The 24,380-nt window shown below is 36.3% G+C and overlaps 1 protein-coding gene across 6 annotated transcripts in view; it reads right to left on the reverse strand.

The window, feature by feature from the left end:
* Positions 1–1,365: 1,365 nt before the first annotated feature.
* Positions 1,366–24,380, reverse strand: part of DPH6 (diphthamine biosynthesis 6) — a 204,828-nt gene continuing 181,813 nt past the window's right edge. For 4 of the 6 annotated variants that reach the window (XM_073876762.1, XM_073876764.1, XM_025883709.2 and 1 more), the window contains 3 exons: positions 22,897–22,991; positions 10,381–10,468; positions 8,105–9,021 (listed from right to left, as the gene is read on the reverse strand). In XM_073876762.1, the coding sequence (XP_073732863.1) occupies positions 8,968–9,021; positions 10,381–10,468; positions 22,897–22,991 (237 nt within the window). In that variant the 3' untranslated portion in view covers positions 8,105–8,967. Of the gene's footprint in view, positions 1,967–8,104; positions 9,022–10,380; positions 10,469–22,896; positions 22,992–24,380 lie in introns of those variants that run through there. The other 2 variants (XR_012373591.1, XM_073876763.1) reach the window with 2 other exon arrangements.

Below are 24,380 nucleotides of genomic sequence, written 5' to 3' on the forward strand. Positions count from 1 at the left end.
TTCCACAAATAAGTGAAACCATATGATAATTGACTTTCTCTGCTTGATTTATTTCCCTTAGCATAATCTCCTCCAGTCCCATCCATGTTGATGTAAAAGTTGGGTATTCATCCTTTCCGATGGCTGAGTAATATTCCATTGTATATATGGACCACATCTTCTTTATCTATTCATCTGTTGAAGGGCATCTTGGCTCTTTCCACAGTTTGGCTATTGCGGACATTGCTGCTATGAACAATGGGGTGCATATGGCCCTTCTTTTCACTACATCTGTGTCTTTGGGGTAAATACCCAGAAGTGAAATTGCTGGGTCACAGAGTAGCTCCATTTTTAATTTTCTGAGGCACCTCCACACTGTTTTCCAAATTTGCTTATTTCTTGAGGAAACAAATTATAGTGAAATGGACAAACCATAAACATACCATCAATGAATTTTGATGAATGAATTATTGTCATCCTAAAAGTATCCTCACTTTTATGTCTGAGGGATATTTTTGCTGGGCACAGAATTCTAGGATGACAGTTATTTTCATTTTGTATTACCAAATATATGATTCATTGTTTGGGTTTCCTTTTTTTTTTTTCCCCTGTTTAAAAATTAGGTTTTATTCTAATAGTTGCTTCTTTGAAAGTAGCCTGTTTTTAACACATTTTAACTGTTTTCAATTTCTTTACTTTGCCTTTTGTTTCTAGCAGTGTTATCATCATATGCCTAAATATGGATTTTTTATTTAGCTTAGGGTTCATAAAACCTCTTGAATCTGTATCTTGGTGTGTTTCATCAACTTTGGAAAGTTCTCAGCCATTATCTTTTGAAATATTGCAACTTTCCCATTATCCCTCTCCTTTCTTTCTGACACTAATTACATGTATTCTAGACCACTTCATTGTTTCTACTTCTCTTAATCTCTAATGTATACTTTCTATCTTTGTTTCTCTCCATGTTTCATTCTTAATATTTTCTCTTGAACTTTTTTTTCCAATTTACTGAATCACTCTTTGGCTGTATCTATAGGCTTCTCACAAGCTCATTACCACTATCTCCCATATGACCAAAAAGTCTGGTCTTATTACTCTCAATCTGGTTTAAATCTGTCACCATGGAAACCCAGGATTCTCATACTATGCTTATTCCATAAAATCGGATCCCCATTTCTATGGACAGTGAGGCAACTTTCTCACTGTTCCCCTTTTTTTATACATTAATTTATTTGTCTCGTTCCATCTTCATGAAGGAAATGATTTTTGAATGTTTAGCTCACTACTGCATCCCTAATGCTAGGCATATAGATGTAAGCACTCAATAAATATGTGTTAAATAAGTGAGCAGTATTCCACTTTTCTAAGAAATCACCAAAGTGAAACTTTATAAAAACATCAGAAACTTTATTTTTAAAACAACAATGATAATAACAATAACAAGCTGCATACAAGTGCTTAACAGCTAAATAAATAGTAGGGCAAAATATATAGTCAACTACAATTTGAAAGGAGAGGAGAAAATCAATTGATTGGTTATTTTTATTATCTTCCTCTAAACTGATAGGTCCACCACAGATTTTGGATTAAAAAACACTTTTCCACTGTCCAGTTTGATCCTCTCGACACAGTGGTATTTTGTTACTACTACTGAAATCCATATATTAGGGACAGAAATGAGTCAAGTAGCCCTCTAAATTTGAGTGAATCTGATGCTTGATTTATTACTCTGCTCCAATGACCATTTGCAGCAGCAGTGACTTAGTGCCCAAGGCCAAAATCTCTCTGAATCTCAAGTTATATCATTGAGGTTTGTAGAATTAGGATTTAAAGCTTGTGAAATGCTTTGCTCCCTCTTACCAAATCATTTTTCTGCTCTGTAGCTTGAAGACAAAGGTGGGGGAGAGGGTGGGGTAGAAAAGCTGCACTGAACATGAATGTTGGTGAGTAAAAATCATCATTCATCTTCCTTCTTCCTTTGTCCCTTCTGTAAGGAAATATTTTTGAAGTGGCATAAAGACAATGGCAGTGTATCTCTCTGGACAGGATCTTCGAGTTTATACATGTTGCTATGAGTGGTGAGAGCAAATTCCCATGCATAACAAACTCAAGAGGCCTGCCATCTGAATGCTTCTGGTCCTCTTTTATATATATTTAGTTATTTATACACATATATAGAAATCTTTATACACATATATATATAAATCTTTATACACATATATAGATAAATCTATGGAAAGTTTTAAAGGGCCCTAGTATATATCTTTCCACCTAGACTACAAAAGTGTTGTAGAATAACATTTAAATATTTGTTTAGCACTGGAACTCACTACACCATCTCCACCTCCTGTAGTTAATTTTCTTAATCAAATTTTAAATTTACATGCATTCGCTCATTGTAAGAAGTCACAAATTACAGATATGTAAGTATTAAGCTTTTCTGTTTTTCTTCTTCAGGCCCCTTGCCCCCAAGATAGCCAATATTATCACTCTGGTTATTATGTGCCCACCCTTACCATCCTCATTCAAATATAAATGAATATATAAGCTCCTTGACTCCATCAGTATTTTTAGAAAAATAGGATCATATCCTATACCTCACTCTAGACAGACTAGATATCTGTCACTGTAATCATGATGCTGGGAATAATGACTACCTGTAATAACTTTGATTTGAACTTAGAAATAAAATTACTTTGTAATTTGTTGTCATTTATAGTGAATTCCATGGGGGGCTAACAGTTTTTTAAACAGAGTTAAGTGCTCATAGGTATTTGTTAGATTGAAGCAAAAAATAAAAGCACAGAGATAGTTTAATGCTATAAAGTTTTTCAAGGTATTTGATGGTATTTCTGAAATAAAGCAAAATAAAATGAAAAGAGCCAAGAATGGGCTATGAGACTATGACATCTTTAAAAGCTACAAGTTCTAGGAATGGGGGCTTTTACAATCATGTAAAATATACAATTGTCCCATGAGATTATTTCAACAAAAATCAAAATTAAGTACTAAGTAATAGTAGGCCATTAATAAAATTGGGGCTAAATTTCTGTGAACCTGTTTCTTTAAAAATGCAGTGGCTTTGTCAACAAGTAATTTGAAATATTATTTCCCATAAAGCTGTTTGGAAAATCTAAACAACTACATAAGAAAGAAAAAGCTTGTGAATTGTGGAAAGTAAAAGTCTTGATTCTTCTGTTAAAGGTTATGCATTTTAATATGATCTTTTAGCTGATTTATGTAAAGCTTTGTATTTTTCATTTTCTCAAGCCTGTCACTGCAGTGATGTATGGTACATTTTAGCATCAAGTTTGCCATAAGCAATAAAGTCAAGGCCCCAAAGAAATTTTAATATATTTCCCCATTTTTAACCTGGAGCTTTCCATTATTCAGTTATTTTGTTTGGGATCCTCTGTTTAGTCAACATAAGTTTTATACTCACATAAATAACTTTACAATTTTGACTTAAAGATAAAATTTAAATATTAATTATTAGATAGGTAAGTTTATGGGTCATCATATGTAAAGTGAAAATCTTAGTGATAACTTAAATTTTACACTAACAACCTGTCTAAAGGTTGTATTTTACATTCTAGTTTAAGAGTATTTTTCTCTAACACCAAGATGAAAGAAAAATGAACGAGAAAGTGACTTTCATTAAATGGTATGCAACATGAAAAGGAAGGATATGTCTATAAAATTCTGTAAGAAGAAAAAATGAAGAAAATAACAATCATTTACAAATTCAAAAATCTTATTCCAGAACCAAGAGCTGTTACAGAGAGTAGAAAAATGAAAAAAGGAACAAACAGTCTTGAAGAAACTTACAACCTAGTGGAAATAAGTCCTTAAACATTATAACATAAAGCTGATTATTTGTCACAAGAAAGGAAGAAACAAAGTGTTATGACAGTTCATCTGATGTGGCTAAATATATGAGTATTTGAGTTCAAGCTTGCATCATGGGCAGGTTGTAAACAGTAAAAGGAAATGGAGAAAGGAAGACAGAGAAGATAGAATAAGCAAAGGCAAGTGAGGAGAGAAGAAGAAGGCACAGTAAGGGAGTATCTATCCAATGGTTCTGTACTACTGGAGCAAAGGATACATGTAGAGGGTTCCTGAGAGCAAGTCTGAGAAAGGATGTTATGGTACCATGTTATACAATCTTCAATTAATGTCTAAACATCTTGTTTATTTAGAAAACAATGCAGCTGTATTATGGATTTTTGTGCAGAGACATAAAATCAATATGGCAGTGGAACAGAATATGGGGATAAAAAGCAAGGAGTTCACTTAAAGAGGCTGTATGTTATCCAAGAGTTTGGGCAAGATATGACTTTAACTAGAGAGATGGGCATGGAGATGGAATGGTGTAAAACATATATTAGAGAATTAGCATGTAAAGAATTAGATAACCAACTGAATGTCATGGTAAAGGAGAGACAGCTGTAATAGATGATGCCAATATTCTGTTCCTGAGTTACTAGGGGGAAAACAGTTGTGTTAAAGAACAAAAACAGGCAGAAAGTAAACTTGGAGGGGAAAATGAGTTCAAGGCTTGTACACAATGAACTTGATACATATTGGCAGTGATGCCCAGCAGCGGGTCAGAAATAAGGATCTAGAGATAAGGAGAAAGTGTAGCTATCAGCAGAAAAACCAGAAAGAGAGTGACTTTAGAATCATCTGCATAGAGCTGAAATGTAGATTGTGGGAGAAGACAAAATCCCAGAGACAGAAAATGTGGAAAATGAAAAAAATGGAACCTTAAAAAGAACTTGGGGTTATATACATTTGTTGAAGGTAAGAAGCAGAGAAACTACTGAAGGACATAGAAGAAATCTTGAGCGAGTAGAAGTCAGAATGGTACAGAGACATATAACCATTACAGGGGAATTTTTCAAGGAGATGGTGGACAATATTATCAAGGAAAAGGATTAATTAAAGATTATGAAGATTGAGAAAACATCAACAGCAGTTCATCAAAGTAACCGAGGTCAAGCTAGATTGCAAATGTGTTATAGAATGAATTGAAATTAAAGGAATTTAGGGAACAGATACAGATTTTCAGAGTGATATTCACAGTACTACATTCTACATCTCACTGTTATCTGGGGTGGAATGTTAATTAATTTACTATGAATTTGAAATAGCAATGTGATTTTGATAAAACATGTGAAAAGGATCTGTATTTTTGTCCTCTAGCATTTATTTATCTTTCTTTTGGAAACCATACTTTGTGCTCCCTCTAGACAATACCCTTCTCTATTCCCTGAGTAAGGTCTGGAGTAAAGATGGTGACTTAGCCCAACCTTTGCCCAAGCCACTGAGATGCAATGGGATTTCTGAGAAAGAAACTCTCACTGTTTCCCTCTGGTTCCACACTAAGAATGTCATATCAAAGCTTGTCATTTGCAAAAAACAAAAAAGGTCTAAAGGAGGCAACATTTAACATAAGTTATAATAATGAAGACAAGTAAAATGTCTTAGCAAAATTAACAAAAGAAATCACAGAACTAAATAAATAAATTGAGAGATATTACATGATCATGGGTAGAAAGACAATATTGTCAAGATGTCGGTTTTTTCTAATTTGGTCTACAGCTTCAATGCAATCCCAATCAAAATGTCAGTAAGTTACAAACTGATTCTAATATTTATATGGAAAGACTCAGAATAGTCTGAAGACAGAATAGTCAACAAAGTATTGAAGGAAAAGAATAGTCAGAAGGCTGACATTAATGACTTCAAGACAAACTATAACGCTATAGTAATTAAGACATTGTGGTATTGATAAAAGAATAGACAAACAGAGCAATAGAACAGACTAGAGAGTTCAGAAACAGAGCCACACAAATATAGTTAGCTGATCTTTGGCAAAGGAGCAATGCAAATAATGGGGAAAAGATAGTCTTTTCGACAAATGGTGCCAGAACAGCTATACTTCCACATACAAAAAAATGAATCCAGACACAGTCCTTATACTTCTTTATAAAAATTAACTCAAAATGGAACATAGACCCAAATGTAAAATGTAAAACTATAAAACTCCTAGAAGATAACATAAAAGAAAATCTAGATGACCTTTGGTTTGATGATGACTTTTTAGATACAATATCAAAGGCATGATATATGAAAGAAATAATTAATAATTCATTAAAATTAAAACTTCTGCTCTATAAAGGACAGTGACAAGAGAGTGAGAAGACAGCCACAGACTGGTAGAAAACATTTGCAAAAGACATAGCTGATAAAGAACTATCCAAAATATACAACGAGCTCTTAAAACTCAATAATAAGAAAATAAACAACTCAATTAAAAAATGAGCAAAGATCTGAACAGACACTTCACCAAAGAAGATATAGGAATGGGCAAATAAGCATATGAAAAGATGTTCCACATCAAATGCATTCAGGAAAATGCAAATTTAAAACAAGATAACACTGCACACCTATTAGAATGGCACAAGTCCAAAGTATTGACAATACTGAATACTGATGAAGATGTAGAGCAACAGGAATTCTCATTCATTGCTGGTGGGAATATAAAATTGTACAGCCACACTGGAGGACAGTTTGGTAGTTTCTTACAAAACTAAACATAGTCTTAACCATATGATCTGGCAATCACACTCCTTGGTATTTACCCAACGGAGGTGAAGACAAAATCCTGCACATGGATATTTATAGCAGCTTTACTTATAATTGCCAAAACTTAGAAGCAACCAAGATGTTCTTTGGTAGGTGAATGAGAAATAAACTGTGGCACATCCAGACAATGGAATATTACTCAACACTTAAAACTTATGGAAAGACATGGAAGAAGTTAAATGCATATTTCTAGGTGAAAAAAGCCAGTGTGAAAAGGCTACACATTGTATGACTGCAATTATATGACATTCTGGAAAAGGTAAAACTATAGAGACTGTAACAAGATCAGTGGCTACCAGGGGTAAGAGGGAAAGAAAGGATGAATAGGCAGAGCACTGAGGATTTCTAGGGCAGTGAAACTATTTTGTATGATGCCATAATGGTGGATATATGTCACTATACATTTGCTCAAACCCACCGAACGTGCAATATTAAGAGTAAGCCATAATGTAAACTAGGTACTTTGATAAAGATGTGTCAATGTGGGTTCATCGACTGTAATAAATGTACCACTCTGGCACCAGAAGTTGACAGTGGGGAAGGCTGTGCATGTGTGAGGGCTGGGGGGCATATGGGAATTCTGTTCCTTCTGCTCAATTTTTCTGTGAATCCAAAATTGTTGTAAAAAATTAAGTCTATTCAAAATAAAGTTGTCTACGGTCAGCACGGATAGTACCAAAAAATTGTGTTTTTTTTTGTAAGTTGGCTATTGTAGGTAATGCTGCTATAAACATGGAGGTGCACATATCCCATTGAATTAGTATTTCTGTATTCTTTGGATAAATACCCAGTAGTGAGATTGCTGGATTGCAGGGTAGTTCTATTTTTAACTTTCTGGGGAACCTCCACACTGTTTTCTAGAGTGGCCGCACCGGTTTGCATTCCCACCAACATTGCAAGACAGTTCCCCTTTCTCCACATCCTTGCCAATATCTGCTGCTTCTTGTGTGATTTCAGTCATTCTAACAGGTATGAGGGGATATCTCATTGTAGTTTTGATTTGCATTTCCCTGATGATGAGTGATGTTGAGCATTTATTCATGTGTCTGTTGGCCATCTGTATGTCTTCTTTGGAGAAACGTCTGTCCATGTCTTCTGCCCTTTTTTTAACTGGACTGTTTTTTGGGTGTTGAATTTTGTAAGTTCTTTATATAGTTCAGATACTAACCCTTTATCAGATATGTCATTTGCAAATATCTTCTCCCATTCCTTAGGTTGCCTTTTAGTTTTGTTGATTGCTCCTTTTGCTGTGTAGAAGCTTTTTTTTTTTTTTTAAAGATTTTATTTATTTATTTGACAGAGAGAGACACAGTGAGAGAGGGAACACAAGCAGGAGGAGTGGGAGAGGGAGAAGCGAAGCAGGCTTCCCGAAGAGCAGGGAGCCCAATGTGGGGCTCGATCCCAAGACCCTGGGATCATGACCTGAGCCGAAGGCAGACGCTTAATGACTGAGCCACCCAGGCGCCCCGCTGTGTAGAAGCTTTTTATTTTGATGAAGTCCCAGTAGTTTATTTTTGCTCTTGTTTATTCCCTTGCCTTAGGAGCTTTTATCTAGAAAGAAGCTGCTATGGCCGACGTCAAAGAGGTTACTGCCTGTGTTCTCATCTAGGATTCCTGTGGTTTCAGGTCCCACAATTAGGTCTTTAGTCTATTTTCAATTTAATTTTGTGTATGGTGTAAAAAAGTGGTCCAGTTTCATTCGTTTGCATGTTGCTGTCTAATACTATTTGTTGAAAAGACCTTTTTCCACTGGATATAAAAATTGCATTTTTCATTGTTATAAAACAATCAGTAAGATTTAATGATATTCTTCCTGATTATCCAATACTATTGATAAAATGAATACTATATCGAAACAAAAATGACAAGTCATGCCAGTACCCAGGAGAATAAACCTGACTGGCTAACTAAAGTGACTGCCTTTTCATTCTCATTTTCAAATGATCTGCATCATTCTGTAATTGGCAGAGGGGAGAGCAGGAAAGAGAGAATGAGTACAATAAAACAATGGGATGAAAGTAAATAAATGTTATAGAAATGACAGCTATAGAGGAAGTAAAAGGGGAAAAAAGGGCACTTACCATGTACAGTCACGGATAGGACATGGTAACTAAAGTCAGAGAAAGTGAATCCTGAGGAAGTCACCAATAATAACGAATGAGACTTTCACATTTCCCCAATTAATCAGTTTCTATTAACTTCTTCTGATAAAGATATATATTTCTAAGAACAAAAAAAAAATGCAGAGAAAGAGCTGGATATACTAGCTGAGGAAATGCTATGTAGTTTTCTTCATACAGAAATGGTAGCTTAGTAAACAATGTCCAAAAATGTTCTTCAAGAATTATGTATATAATTAGATGTTCTGTAGTTGTCAGGCACTGGGGACACCTAAAAGAAAAAAAAAAAAAAAGAAGAAGAAGAAGAAGGAAAATGCACCATATTTATTCAGTGTCAGTGAATACTCCACCTTAAAGAAATAACATTCTTTTCTTTAAGAGGGCAAAATGGACTGTGAAAACAAATGAAGTACTAAAACAACAAGGTGAACAATGAGCTATTTAGGTAAAGCTGAGCATACAATGGCTGATATGTCTAAACAAAAATTCAGTGGTTTTTTACTTTGTGTGTGTGCACATGGCAGCAATAGTAGCAGAGACCTAGAAAGTAAGAGGTTCCTTTCCCTGGATATGGAGGATGTTTGCATAGTACAGCTTCATTTTCTCGAGGATTACCAGCTTTTCGGGAAAAGGTCACCAATAATCATCTTCTAGCTTAATTCAGTGATCTACTTTCAATCCTGTCTATTCTAATTTTTCTAGACACTGATAACTATTTTCTTCCTTTGGAAACTCTTTTGTCCTGATTTCTGGAGTTACCATTCTTTTCCTTCCTTTGCCAATCTTCATTAAACCTCTTGATTCTTCAGATTCCCCTATCATGCATATATATACATAAAACTAGGTGTGCCTCAAGACTTGGTGGCAGAACACCAAAGATGCAGAAAACTTCTTCTAATCCTTTATATTTAAAGTAGCAGACTTTTAAAAAAACTTTATTTAATTCTAGTTAGTTAACATACAGTGCAATATTGGTTTCAGGAATAGAATTCAGTGATTCATCACTTACATACAACACCCAGTAAGGAGGAGATCTTTAATCAAAGGGTCTAATCCAGATCTTTACCTATTCCACAAGACATCCTTAAATTGACATTCTGCTGTATCTTGACAATCAATGTATTTAAAATAAAACTCTTTATCACACTTTTGTTTCACTTTCCATCTTTCACTTGTACTTCTGTTCTCTTTGATATTTTTGGAAAAGCTCTTATTTCTTCTTTTCCTCCACTCTTAAACTTTGTATAATGAAGCTCCAATTCATTCCTAAACCATTCCCCTCATGCTTATGTATGATAAACTAATTCTTTTTTTACTAGGTGATTTAATATTTGCTTATATACTGTCCTGTCTTCTCATTGCTTGATGTATGTATGATTCCATTTTTAACTGAATTGCAAACTCTTCAGAAATGTAATTTCTTAGGCATCATACAGAGTTCTCAAAACCATAAATATCTGCAAAATTCTTAGTTACTGACTGAGGATCTGGGGAAAAAAATCACTAATGATAAAATGACTTTTTTTTTTACCCTTTTATCTGTTGTTATAGAATTAAAGATACAGAGCCAATGCCTACATCCCCATTTTCTCTTGAAATCACTGTGAAAGTGAATCTTAGGTTTACTTGCCTTGTCCTCCAAGTGCAATTCCAAAAAGCGTAGATAAGCAACAGGTGCAAATGCATCAGCTGAATGTGTGACCACTTCTGATGAATCACTAAAACACAAAAATTTTATAATGCATTTATTTACTACATAAATTGTGGCAAATTGTTCTCTGCTAGTGACTAGAAGAAACCAAAAATCCTCCTTTTGTATTTATTTCCACTGATAAACAACATGTAGTGATTAACACCTATTTTTAATAACCTAATATTTAATTGGAAAAGGATCAAGGATGCTAAATTTACAAGAAAAAGTAAAGAAGCTTTTGTCTTTGTAACGACACAGTTCAACTTTCAGGTTCACTCAAAGCTCTCTGAACAGTTTTGAGACTTAAAATTCCTATTCAATTTCATTTTCACAAATTTGCTTGGTAGGGGCTAACCATTAAACAACAGCGCTTTATCTTCATTATTCCTTTCATTTTCAAGAGGTAATTCATTCAGTGTTTCACACAAAATCTCAATTATCCTTCACAAAAGCAGTACTGGTGACGGTTTTAAGCTCTAGGTGAACTCTTCACACTGCAATATCATTGCTATTAAAATTGATTGTCTGACATAGTAATTACCACATTCAGGTAAAATGGTATGAACTGCTTGCCGGCACCATATGGATACATGTAAATTAACTCAACTTTTATCAAAGATACCCTGTAAAGCACATATGAATAACTAAGATTATGTGTGAAGTTCTAATAACTAATTATTTTTTATTGTTGTTTATTAAGAAAGCAATAGTGTTTTGCATTTCAACTGAAATTTTAAAAATAGAATTTCCTCATATCTCTTTAATGCCTTGGGAACTAGTTCCATTGTTTATATTAATACATTGCTAGGATTTCAACCTTTGTAGGATAGCAAAACAAATTGTTACTTTATTTGACTTTGCCATTAATGTAAGATATTTTTGAGTCAACTTTTGTAATGTAAAGTTATTTAGTGGCAATAAAAGGAACCTCAAAATACTTGGCTCCAAAATATTAAATTTTCATGGGCAAAATCTGTTTACTTTTCCCTTTGAACGATCAGAGATAGAGAAGAAAATGTTTGATGATTAAAAAAGTCAACTACCATTCATGAGCCTTTAATATCAAATATGCCTCTTGTTAATGCTTAGGAGGAAATAACACTAAGAAGGGCTCCTGTGACATTACAAGGAAAGCAACTTATGTTATAAAAGAAACAGAATTATTAAAGAGTCAGGATCCTGACAGAAAGATATAACTTGCCTTCACAGGCTACATAACCAAAAGATGTCTCTGGTATAACGAGGAGGAAGAGAAAGAGAAAGTAAAGAGGCCGGCTTGCTTTCTCCCATCTGCCCCTCTGGCTTGTTAGCCCTAGTCTTGTTTTTTCTACTTACTCCAAAATTGCTTGTTCTGGTTGTATCTTGGCTCATCGATCAGATTCAAATTCCAATTCCTATGTACAACCTTACTCTTACATTAAATGTCCATCTCCCTGCTCCTGATCTCAGCCTTGGAAACTGACCCTGAGCCTTAATTATGCCTAATCTAGGCATCTTGGTTTTGATATCCTTGACAATGGAGTGCACCAAAACTATCATTAACCCAGAACCAACGCTATGTCAGTAGAAAGGGTTTCGGGCCCTCCCTTCTCATGCCAGTTATCTGCATTAGAAACAGAAGGTTGACAGCAAATAGCTCATTTAACTAATGTAATTACTACATTCAGAATAAAGATGTTATACAGAAAAAAATATAGAATATTCTAAGCACCAAATAAACAATATGATTTTTATGGATTCTATGAAAACCCAGAATCTCTAATTGACTAACATCATTTCATTCACTTATACAAAGCCAGACAACTGGAAGAGACCAGATCTCAAATGAACAGTTTTTAGTTTCAAACAGAATAATGTCCTATTGCTTTTCTTTTCCCTTTCAGAAACTCAAATGAAACTCAACTTTCAAGGATCTTTGGTTTCTGTCTGCTTCATGGATTTTTCTGAAACCCAGAGTAGGAGCTGTTGGAAATCCTCAGAGTGACCCAGAAAATAAAGACCAATTGTGCCACAGCAAAAATGTTTTCCAGTTGGCTACTCTCCTCCCCTTTCCCTGTTAATGCAAGTAGTCTGGGCACTACCTCTTATTCAACCAAGGCTTTTCTGTAGCCAGGGGGTTAGCCCATGTTCCCTTTCACTGCTGCATTAGGCTTAGCCTTAGATACAATTTCAAAAGGACAGCTAAGTCAGGCCAGGCTCCCAAGGTGTGAGGCCAGGCCCTATCCCCTCACTTCAAAACAAAAAACCTGATGTCATCTCTTGAGACAGCCATGGTCTTTGTTCCTACCTCTCCTCTAAGAAGACAACTGTATACATGTATTCCCTGTGGACTCACACTTATCCTCATAGACATCTCCAGTATCATCTCTGTGAAGCCTTCCTTGACATTTTCCAATAGTCCTAGTTTTCTCCTTTTCTGTGTTTTCATAATGTGTTCACAGCCTTTTCATTGCACATCCACTACATTATAATTATGTGTTTGTATGCTTGTCTTTCTTCTTAGAGAGGGACCAAGTTTTGATCACCTTTGTCTGACTCTCCCCTACCCCACCCCTCTTGGCTCAGTACAGAGAACATTGTCTGATATTCATCAAACATTTGTTGAATAAATGACTGTAGTTGAAATTCTGTTAAGTATTTTCACATTACACACTAACTATTGAACTCTCATAAACCCACACTGATTTTTTAATTACCTATCTTCTCATGAATACATACTTTCTCATATGTGTATACTGCAGGTATACATGTACATATATACATGCACACACACCAATGTACCATATGCCATCTCTAGCAAAATAAAGATAACATTTAATAGCCTAAAAATTTAAATATAAGGAAAATAGTTCATAAATTTAAATAAATCCCAGGTGATACAGGATAGATGTCAGAAGGTAGATAAGTACTTGATTCATCCCCACTGCTAAATGCCACATTGTGATGCCCTGTGCTGAATTATTCCTTGAGTGGGTAGGAAACAGGAGTAGGTGGGAAAAATAAGTACAAAGTGTTTTAACCATAGATTTTAGTCCTTCTTTCCTTCCTTCCATCCATCCATCCCATGTGTAGCAACTTTACATTAGAGTATAGTAATATTAATAACTCAAATGGAAAGATGGGGATGTATCAAATACTCACATTTTGAAAATATGTTCATTAATAGAAGAAAATCACTTTCATTAATACAACATTAAGAGTTCAATTCTTATGTCTGAAAAACATACATATGTATTTTTAAAGTAAGAAGTAATAAGAAAGTAGGCTCTTTGAGGACCTACAATTGTCCCACAATTATTCTCCTTTCATAAAGGCTAAACTGTAATTCTTTTCCTCAAGGCCTCTCAGAAAAAAACCCTTCACTTCCTGATCTAAAAACTCTATCCAGAAGTGAGCAATCACATACTAATTGACATGAAAAGTGAATTGTAAAATGCTCTAGTTAGAACATTTTTAAATTACTTCCAGACAAAGACTGCTATATCAGTCTTTCCTACAAGATTTTAAAAATGTTAATTGGGGCAAAATGTATCTTATAATAAGCTTCCAGAACCACCCCAATTTCTCTAAATTACTTCATTATACAAAAAGGATTCAATCTGTGTTTTTGAAGAAAAGTCCTAATGATAATCAAGTCATTTTGCAAGTAAATGTTTATTTTTTCTCCCCTTAGAGGTGATCTTCTCTTTTTCATCAAAAAAAAAAAATTTGAATCAGACATTTGAAATGGGATTCCTAATCATCAATTAGTTTTATGCCAATTGTGGCAGACCATAGAGCAGGAGAAATTTTAATTTGTCCAAAGAATGAATTCAAAGTTAAAAGATCCAGTATTATTAATGGTCAATTGTTAACAACTAGTTACAAGAACTAAACTTATCTTTTAACTGAATGTGCAATGTACATTCACTCACAGTATCACATTTAGTGCTTATTAGATAGGTATGATATGGACATTTTCTATTTTAAAGAGGAGTTAAGATTTTATATATAATAGGTGACATGCTTTTTCCACTAAACTAGGATATGTCCCAACCTATAACCTCCAATTATAACCTAAAAAGGAACACATACAAGTAAGTGACAATGGGGTAAGTAAAAACAAGTAAATAACAAATGACAAATTAATTCAACAATATTTAACACTTATTAGTGACAACTATGTGTTCTAAGAGTTCAAGAATGAGAACAAGCCCTAGAGGGGATGGCAGCAAAAGCCTTTAAAAATGGAAGGATTTTTACAGCATGGAAAATATAGCCAGTGGTACTATAGTAGTAGCACTGTATGGTGACAGATGGTGGCTACACTTGTGGGCAGAGCATAACCTATAGACTTGTCAAATTGCTATGTTGTACACCTGAAAGTAATGTAATGTAATGCTGTGTGTCAACTATATTTCAATTAAAAAGAAAAGGAAAGAAAGGAAGGATTTAGTAAAGAGGAGAAAAATGGGAAGGCAAGCTAGAGAAAAGGCATTAAGTAAGAAAGTAATGAAGGTGAGGCATAGCCTATGAAGAAAAAAGCATAGAATATGCTTAAGCATTAGAATTAGATGAGTGATGAACTGATAAATGAGTAGGAATGAAAAGACAGTGCTTCTGCTGTGTTCTCAAGATACACACCTGTATGTTAGCACTTATGTAATTGATTTGCCTGTCTCTCCTGTTACAGGAACAACTTCTACAGAGCAGAGCAGTAGCTTGCAGAGTTCCAACCACATAATTCACCTCAATAAATGACTGTTCAAATGAACCCAACAGCTCATTTCAGCACTAACATACCTCCCCGACATCCCTCTCTATAATAGCATGACTAAATTCTCTCATGCCATTGTCTCGGCCAGGCTCAGGTTGCCTTGCCTACAAATGATATCCACAAAAGTTTCAGTTTGGTGGTGGTGGTGGGGGGAATGGCGAAGGAATAGGAGACCCTATTCCAACCAGTCCCCGGAGTTGAGCTGGATATCTACCAGACCACTCTGAACACCCACAAAATCAGCCTGAGATGTAAGAAGATAGATCTGGATCTCCACAAACAGAATATCACAGGCAGTTGGTTTTGAGGTAGGAAACGGGGAGCCGTGATTCTGCGGGCAGATATTGGAGGATAAAGAAAGGGGGAGGGAGCCAAGCCGTGGGGATCCCACACCACTGGTGAGCGATAGCCTCCCATGCTGGTGACTGGGCACAGACTCACAGACTGGTAGCGGCGGGGAAAGGACTTTAGGGCAGCCCCCTGGAAGGAAACTGGAGCGGCATGAGTGAACTGGGGGTGGCTGGTGGTTTGAGAAGCACAAAGGTTAGAGACATGCCCCCGTTCCCTGACCTGGAGGTGAGGACTGGGGACATTGCAGTTTATAGCAGCACAGACAGAAATGGAGATAGTGTGGCCTGGAGAGCTCACTGAAGAACAGACTGCGATCTCTCTGCTCTGAGGCAGAGGGTTGGAAACGTTTTTTTCTGCTCTGACTCTCCGAAGAGATGCGGAAAGCCACCAGGGAAAGCCACCGGAGAACAAGAGCCCATCCCCCGCCACAGGGGGCAGGGCAACTCTGCCCAAACAGGGTTGCCTGAGTAACAGCGCGGCAGGCCCCACCCCAGAAGACAGGCTGGGAAAACAAGAGGCCAGCAACCCTAAGGTCCCTAGAAAACACGTGCATCTTGCTTGGGTTGTGGTCAATAATTTGGACTCTATACATTCCTTCAACCACCCCTCAATAGAATGACTAGGAGGAGGAACCCCCAAAATAGGAAAGACTCAGAGACTATGACTATGACACAGATTTACAAATGGATTCAGATATAACCAAGATGTTGGAGATGGAATTCAGGCTAGCAATTGTGAAAACAATAGCTAGGATGGAGAAATCGATTAATGGCAACATAGTCTCTAGGGGCAGAAATGAAAGCTGAATTGGCAGAACTTAAAAATGCTATCAATTAGATCTAATCTAATCTAGATAATCTAACAGCTAGGGTAAGTGAGGCAGAAGAACGAATTAGTGACCTAGAAGACCAATTAGTAGATAAAAAGGGAAAAAAGGAGGCCAGGGAAAAACAACTCAGAATCCATGAAAACAGAATCAGAGAAATAAGTGACACCATGAAACGTTCCAATGTCAGAATTACTGGAATCCTTGAGGGGGTGGAGAGAGAGGACTAGAAGATATATTTCAGCAAATCGTAGCTGAGAACTTCTCTAATCTGGGGAATGAAACAAACATTCATGTCCTAGAGGCAGAGAGGACTCCTCCCAAGATCAAGGAAAACAGGCCAACACCCCAGCATATAATAGTAAAACTCACAAATCTTAGAAACAAGGAAACCATCTTAAGGGCAGTTAGGGGGAAGAGATTCCTTACATACAGAGGGAGGAACATCAGAATAACGTCAGACCGACCTGGCAAGCCAGAAAGGCCTGGCAAGACATATTAAGGGTACTAAACGAGAAGAACACGCAGTCAAGAATACTTTATCCAGCAAGGCTATCACTTAGAATGGATGCAGAGATGCAGATCTTCCAAGACCGGCAGAAACTGAAAGAATATGTGACCACTAAGCCGGCCCTGCAAGAAATACTAAGAGGGGTTCTATAAAAGGAGAAAGACCTCAAGAGTGATATAGAAAATAAATTTACAGGGACAATCTAGAAAAACAAGGTCTTCACAGGCAACATGATAACAATTAATTAATATCTTTCAATAATCACTCTCAACATGAATGGCCTAAATGCTCCCATAAAACGGCATAGGGTTGCAGACTGGATAAAAAGACAGGATATGCTATCTATAAGCGACTCATCTGGAACCTAAAGATACATCCAGACTGAAAGTGAAGGGATGGAGATCCATCTTCCATGCCAACAGACCTCAAAAGAAAGCTGGGGTAGCAATTCTTATATCAGACAAATTAGATTTTAAACTAAAGACTGTAGTTAGAGACACAGAAGGACACTATATCATTCTTAAAGGGTCTATCCAACAAGAAGATCTAAAAATTGTAAATATCTACGCCCCCAACATGGGAGCAGCCATCTACATAAGCCAACTGTTAACCAAAATAAAGAGTCATATTGATAACAATATGTTAATTGTAGGAGACCTCAATACTCCACTCTCAGCAATAGACAGATCACCTAAGCAGAAAATCAACAAAGAAACAAGAGCTTTGAATGACACACTGGACCACATGGACCTCATAGATATATACAGAACATTCCACCCTAAAACAACAGAATACTCATTCTTCTTGAGTGCACGTGGAACTTTCTCCAGAATAAACCACACGGGTCACAAATCAGGTCTCAACCGATACCAAAAGATTGAGATTATTCCCTGCATATTCTCAGACCATAATGCTTTAAAACTGGAACTCAATCACAAGAAAAAATTTGGAAGAAATTCAAACACTTGGACGCTAAAGACCACTCTGCTCAAAAATGTTTGGGTCAACCAGGAAATCAAAGAAGAACTTAAACAATTCATGGAAACCAATGAGAACAAAAGCACATCGGTCCAAAACCTATGGGATACCACAAAGGTGGTCCTAAGGGGGAAATACATAGCCATCCAAGCCTCACTCAAAAAAATAGAAAAATCCCGAATTCACCAACTAATTCTACACCTTAAAGAACCAGAGAAAAAGCAACAAATGATGGGTAAGCCACACATTAGAAGAGAAATAATTAAGATTAGAGCAGAGATCAATGAATTAAAAACCAGAAACACAGTAGATCAGATCAATGAAGTTAGAAGCTGGTTCTTTGAAAGAATTAATAAGATCCATAAACCACTGGCCAGACTTATCTAAAAGAAAAGAGAAAGGACCCAAATAAATAAAATTTTTAATGAAAGGGGAGAGATCTCGACTAACACCAAGGAAATACAAACAATTATTAGAAATTATTATCAACAATTATATGCCAATAAGCTGAGCAACCTGGATGAAATGGATGCCTTCCTGAAAACCTACAAACTCCCAAGACTGAAACAGGAGGAAACTGACAACCTGAATAGGCCAATAACCAGTAACGAGATTGAAGGAGTGATCAAAAACCTCCCCAAAAACAAGAGTCCAGGGCCTGGTGAATTCCCTGGGGAATTCCACCAAACATTCAAAGAAGAAATAATACCTATTCTCCTGAAGCTGTTTCAAAAAATAGAAACAGAAGAAAGCTTCCAGACTCATTCTATGAGGCCAGCATTACCTTAATCCCCAAACCAGGCAAAGAACCCATCAAAAAGGAGAATTTCAGACCAATATCCCTGATGAATATGAATTCCAAAATCCTCAACAAAATCCTAGCTAATAGGATCCAACAATACATTAAAAGGATCATCCACCAAGACCAAGTGGGATTTATCCCCGGGATGCAAGGGTGGTTCAACATTCACAAATCAATCAGTGTGATAGAACACATTAATAAGAGGAGAGACAAGATCCATATGGCCCTCTCAATTGATACAGAAAAAGCATTTGACAAAATACAGCATCCTTTCCTGATTAAAACTCTTCAGAATATAGGGATAGAGGAACCATTCCTCAAGTTTCTAAAATCCATCTATGAAAAACCCATAGCGAATATCATCCTCAATGGGGAAAAGCTGAGAGCCTTTCCCTTAAGATCAGGAACATGTCAAGGATACCCACTCTCACCACTATTGTTCAACATAGTACTAGAAGTCCTAGCAACAGCAATCAGACAACAAAAAGAAATACAAAGTATTCAAATTGGCAAAGAAGAAGTCAAACTCTCTCTTTTCACAGATGACATGATACTTTATGTGGAAAAGCCAAAAGACTCCACCCCAAATTACTAGAACTCATACAGCGATTCAGTAATGTGGCAGGATACAAAATCAATGCACAGAAATCAGTTGCTTTCTTATACACTAACAATGCTACTGTAGAAAGAGAAATTAGAGAAACGATTCCATTTACAACAGCACCAAAAACCGTAAGTTACCTCGGAATAAACCTAACCAAAGAGGTAAAGGATCTATACTTTAGGAACTATGGAACACTCATGAAAGAAATTGAAGAAGACATAAAAAGATGGAAAAACATTCCATGCTCATGGATTGGAATAATGAACATTGTTAAAATGTCTATGCTACCCAGAGCAATCTATACATTCAATGCCATCCTGATCAAAATTCCAAAGACATTTTTCAAAGTGCTGGAACAAACAATCCTAAAATTTGTATGGAATCAGAAAAGACCCCGAATCGCCAAGGAAATGTTGAAAAAGAAAAAAAAAAGCTGAGGGTTTCACACTGCCCGTTTTCAAGCTATATTACAAAGCTGTGATCACCAAGACAGCATGGTACTGGCACAAAAACAGACATATAGACCAATGGAACAGAATAGAGAGCCCAGATATGGACCCTCAACTCTATGGTCAAATAATCTTCGACAAAGCAGGAAAAAATATGCAATGGAAAAAAGACAGTCTCTTCAATAAATGGTGCTGGGAAAATTGGACAGCCACATGCAGAAGACTGAAACTCGACCATTCTCTAACACCATACACAAAGATAAACTCAAAATGGATGAAAGACCTCAATGTGAGATAGGAATCCATCAAAATCCTAGAGGAGAACATAGGCAGTAACCTCTTTGACATCAACCACAGCAACTTCTTTCAAGATACATCTCCAAAAGCTAGTGAAACAAAAGCAAGAATGAACTTTTTGGGACTTCATCAAGATAAAGCTTCTGCACAGCAAAGGAAATAGTCAACAAAACAAAGAGGCAACCCACAGAATCAGAGAAGATCTTTGCAAATGACACTACAGATAAAGGGCTGGTATCCAAGATCTATAAAGAACTTCTCAAACTCAACACCCAAAAAACAAATAGTCAAGTCAAAAAATGGGCAGAAGACATGAACAGACACTTCTCTGAAGAAGACATACAAATGGCTAACAGACACATGAGAAAATGTTCATCATCATTAGCCATCAGGGAAATTCAAATCAAAACCACATTGAGATACCACCTTATACTACTTAGAATGGTAAATATTGACAAGGCAAGAAACAACAAATGTTGGAGAGGTTGTGGAGAAAGGGGACCCCTCTTACACCATTGGTGGGAATGCAAGTTGGCATAGCCACTTTGGAAAACAGTGTGGAGGTGCCTCAGAAAATTAAAAATAGAGCTGCCCTATGACCCAGCAATTGCACTTCTGGGTATTTACCCCAAAGACAGAGATGTACTGAAAAGAAGGGCTATATGCACCCCAATGTTCATAGCAGCCATGTCCGCAACAGCCAAACTGTGGAATGAGCCAAGATGCCCTTCAACAGATGAATGGATAAAGAAGATGTGGTCCATATATATAATGGAATATTACTCAGCCACCAGAAAGGATAAATACCCAACTTTTACATCAACATGGATGGGACTGGAGGAGGTTATGCTAAGTGAAATAAGTCAAGCAGAGAAAGTCAATTATCATATGGTTTCACTTATTTGTGGACCATAAGGAATAGCATGGAGGACATTAGGAGAAGGAAGGGAAAACTGAAGGGGGGGAATCAGAGGGAGAGATGAACCATGAGAGACTGTGGACTTTGAGAAACAAACTGAGGTTTCTAGAGGGGAGGGGGAAGGGGGATGGGTTAGCCTGGTGATGGGTATTAAGGAGGGCATGTACTGCATGGAGCACTGGGTGTTATACAAAAACAATGAATCATGGATCACTACATCAAAAACTAATGACTACCATAACATAATAAAATAAAATTTAAAAAAAAGTTTCAGTTTTCAGGTCTAAAGCACTATAATAAATAGACCTTCTGGTTATGTAGTATAAAGCAGTACATCTTTATAATTCTAGATTGTTCATAAAGACTTCTAGGACCTCAAGTTGTCAAGTAAATGGGAAAAGTTGTATTCTTCGGCATTTTTCTCTTATCGTGCCTTTTTTTTTTTTTTTGCTAATTTAGTTAGTCCCATATTAATTAAGTAAATATACTGTAAGTTCCCCATTATACTGTACTTTCACCCTCACATGCAAATACTCCTCTTTAATAACAAAACAGTATTTTCCTATAGAAGTGAGAGCTAATGTACACTTCACTCACGGATTATTTTGTGATCAGAGTAGCCAGAAGAAATATCTCCCACATATGAACTTATAACTTTTATCCCTTACCATCTTGTATCTTAATTGTACACAGATGTCTTCCGCTCAACCTCTGAAAGCATCAATGGTGTCCAGTAGAATGCTTTAGACAATAATAGGTACTTGATAAATATTTGCCAAATAAATTATTCTGTCGATGATTATTAATGGAAAAGAAGTTAAAAGAACATGAAAAAAGTAAGAGTGGATGAATATACATATATGATAATGAAAAATGCCTTGGCCATGTTTCACTAGATAAATGTATTTTTTAGAAAATTCACCTAGAGTTGTCTTAATTTTCTTTTATTTAAAAAAAGATTTTATTTATTTATTTGTCAGTGAGAGAGCGAGAGAGCACAAGCAAGGGGGAGGGCAGAGGGAGAAGCAGGCTCTTTGCCGAGCAAGGAACCCGATGCGGGACTCAATCCCAGGACCCTGAGATCATGACCTGAGCTGAAGGCAGACACTTAATCGACTGAGCCACCTAGGCGTCCCGTTTTAACTTTCATAGATCACTCCTCTGCTTGTTATTAATATGTAGAAAGAAATCACCCCTTAGTGGTGAACATGTTGAAGCTGTCCACTCGATACAGGATGCCAATCTTTCATCAGATGTGGTTCCTGAAGTCAAGCATAATTCTGCCAATCTTTTCCAAGAATAAGAGCTTAGGAAAAGCAGATAAAGCTCTCTCTAGCATAGGAGAAGAGCAACACAAATTAGAGTACAGATAACAATGTTAACAGACTGAAAAAAAAAGAAAGTTCTTGTTTTTCATTACACTAATTTTAACAATCTAGGGCAAAGAAATCCCAGTGCTTACCATAAACCGAATTCACTCAAAAACAAAGTTTATATGTAAAAATAACCCCAAATAGTAAAAGAGAAATGTTTAGCATTACTATTCCAAGTTGTAAAAGCCAAGAGAAAGGAGAGGATGGAGTTAATGGAACCCACAGGCTACTGATGTGGCAGTTTATCAAATGTAGCTGTAATGAAAGATAAATAATATAGGCAATTCACACTTCATGAAAGGATAAAAGTGTCAGTGTGTAGGTACCACTTTTACTGCAGGGCATAATCAGCAAGTAAACGAAAGTGCAATGTCTAAAAAGTTTATAGCCTTCTACGAAGGCCTCGTCTTGTCAGGTATTGATTTAGGTATTCAGACGACTTCACTGGTATTAAACAAATTGAGTGTTTGTGAACTTAGAGGACACGTTCTATTTCTACCAACAAAAGTTGCCTCAAGCTTAATGTTAAGTTGTTTCCATCACTTCAATTTAAGGAAAGGGAAGAAAATGCTGAAATGATATCTTACACAATTATTTTCTTCTTAAATAGAGGGCAATCCAAAGTGAATGTTTCATACTCTCCACCTTCTCCACAAACATGGACTCCATACTTCTTAGAAAGCTGGAAGTAAGAGAACAACAACAACAATAAAACAGGAAACTTAAAATTAGACAGCAAAAATGCTCACTTAACTAATATTATTTTTTCCTAAAAAAAAAAATCCATGCAAGAAACTTTAATTCCAAAATATATCACAAGCCACAGGAAAATAACTTTATATTTCTACTTAAAAAATGTGTTTAAGGCCATTTGAAAATGTTATCATTAAAGCACAGGAGTTTTATTAATCTCAAAATCCTTATAAAAAGATGTAAAGGGCCAACATTTTATGTGTAACAAGAAAACTTAGAGATTACCATAAATTTTAGGAATGACACTAGCTTTAGATTCAAAGAAGGCTAAGGAGAAAAGGTACTTAGTCATGAGGTAGTAAATGAGACTGCATGTGGCCAAACTGGGCTTCCCCCTGCCCTTTGACCTATATGTGAATGGGGGTAAAAATAGGTTGTGTTTAGAGCATTTCTTGGAGACACAGAGAAAGCAATCTAAGGGCTCTCCGTTGGCCTGTGAACAAAAGGGAGTCAACAAACATGGTTATTATGCTTAAGGTTATTAATGGTGAAGTTCCAAAGGTACTGAGAACTGATGAAGTTCCAAAGCTGTAGACAAGCCTTAGGAACGTCTAACTCCAAGAAAGTTTGGGATAGCTTATCATGTTGTCTAATTAAACCTGAAATTAAAAAAACAAGCAAGCAAAGAAACAACAAACAACCTGCAATCTGCATTAAATATAAGCTATATTATTTAAATAATCTTGAGACTGGGAGTAAAATAATTTCCCATTCGGCTGGTATATGGCTGGAATCAGTGGCAGGGAACACTCTCACTGACGATGTCAGAAAAGCTTCCTGTTCTTGTGTTGAGGCTTTATTACTATGTTCTATCTCCTTCACTCTGAATTTCATAGCTTTCCCTGCTTATAGCCTCTCCTAGTCCAAAGTCCTCATTGCCCAAAGGAAGAGTGACTCCATGGATGTTCACTGTGCTGGCACTACGGCCCAAGTCTTCAGGTTTATATAGTTATGCCTTTATTTCTCTAGTTATTTTTGTGGTTGTGCTATAATTCTGAATCCATTACATTTAAACTCTTGACTATGTGCCCTTAGGGACTTAAAGCATGGATCTGTGAGAATTCTACTGCTCTTTTCAAGGATCAGCAGTAATGTGAATGACACTGTAAAGCCAAACAGTAAGAAAAGTGAAGGAAAGAAAGCTGGGGTGGCATTTTCTGTATGAGTTCACAAGAGCAAAGCAGAAATTTTCACCACCTTGAGTCATGAAGTAGAGAAGCGGCAAGACAGAATTATGGCAGTTGGTCCTTATGGGAGCAGATAACAGGAACAGATTACTTTACCATATTAAACCAAATTAAATTAATATCTGCTCTGC

Source organism: Callorhinus ursinus, unplaced genomic scaffold (assembly GCF_003265705.2).
Source record: "Callorhinus ursinus isolate GAN/ISIS: 27379988/994484 unplaced genomic scaffold, GSC_fseal_2.0 scaffold25, whole genome shotgun sequence".
Lineage (NCBI taxonomy): Eukaryota > Metazoa > Chordata > Mammalia > Carnivora > Otariidae > Callorhinus > Callorhinus ursinus.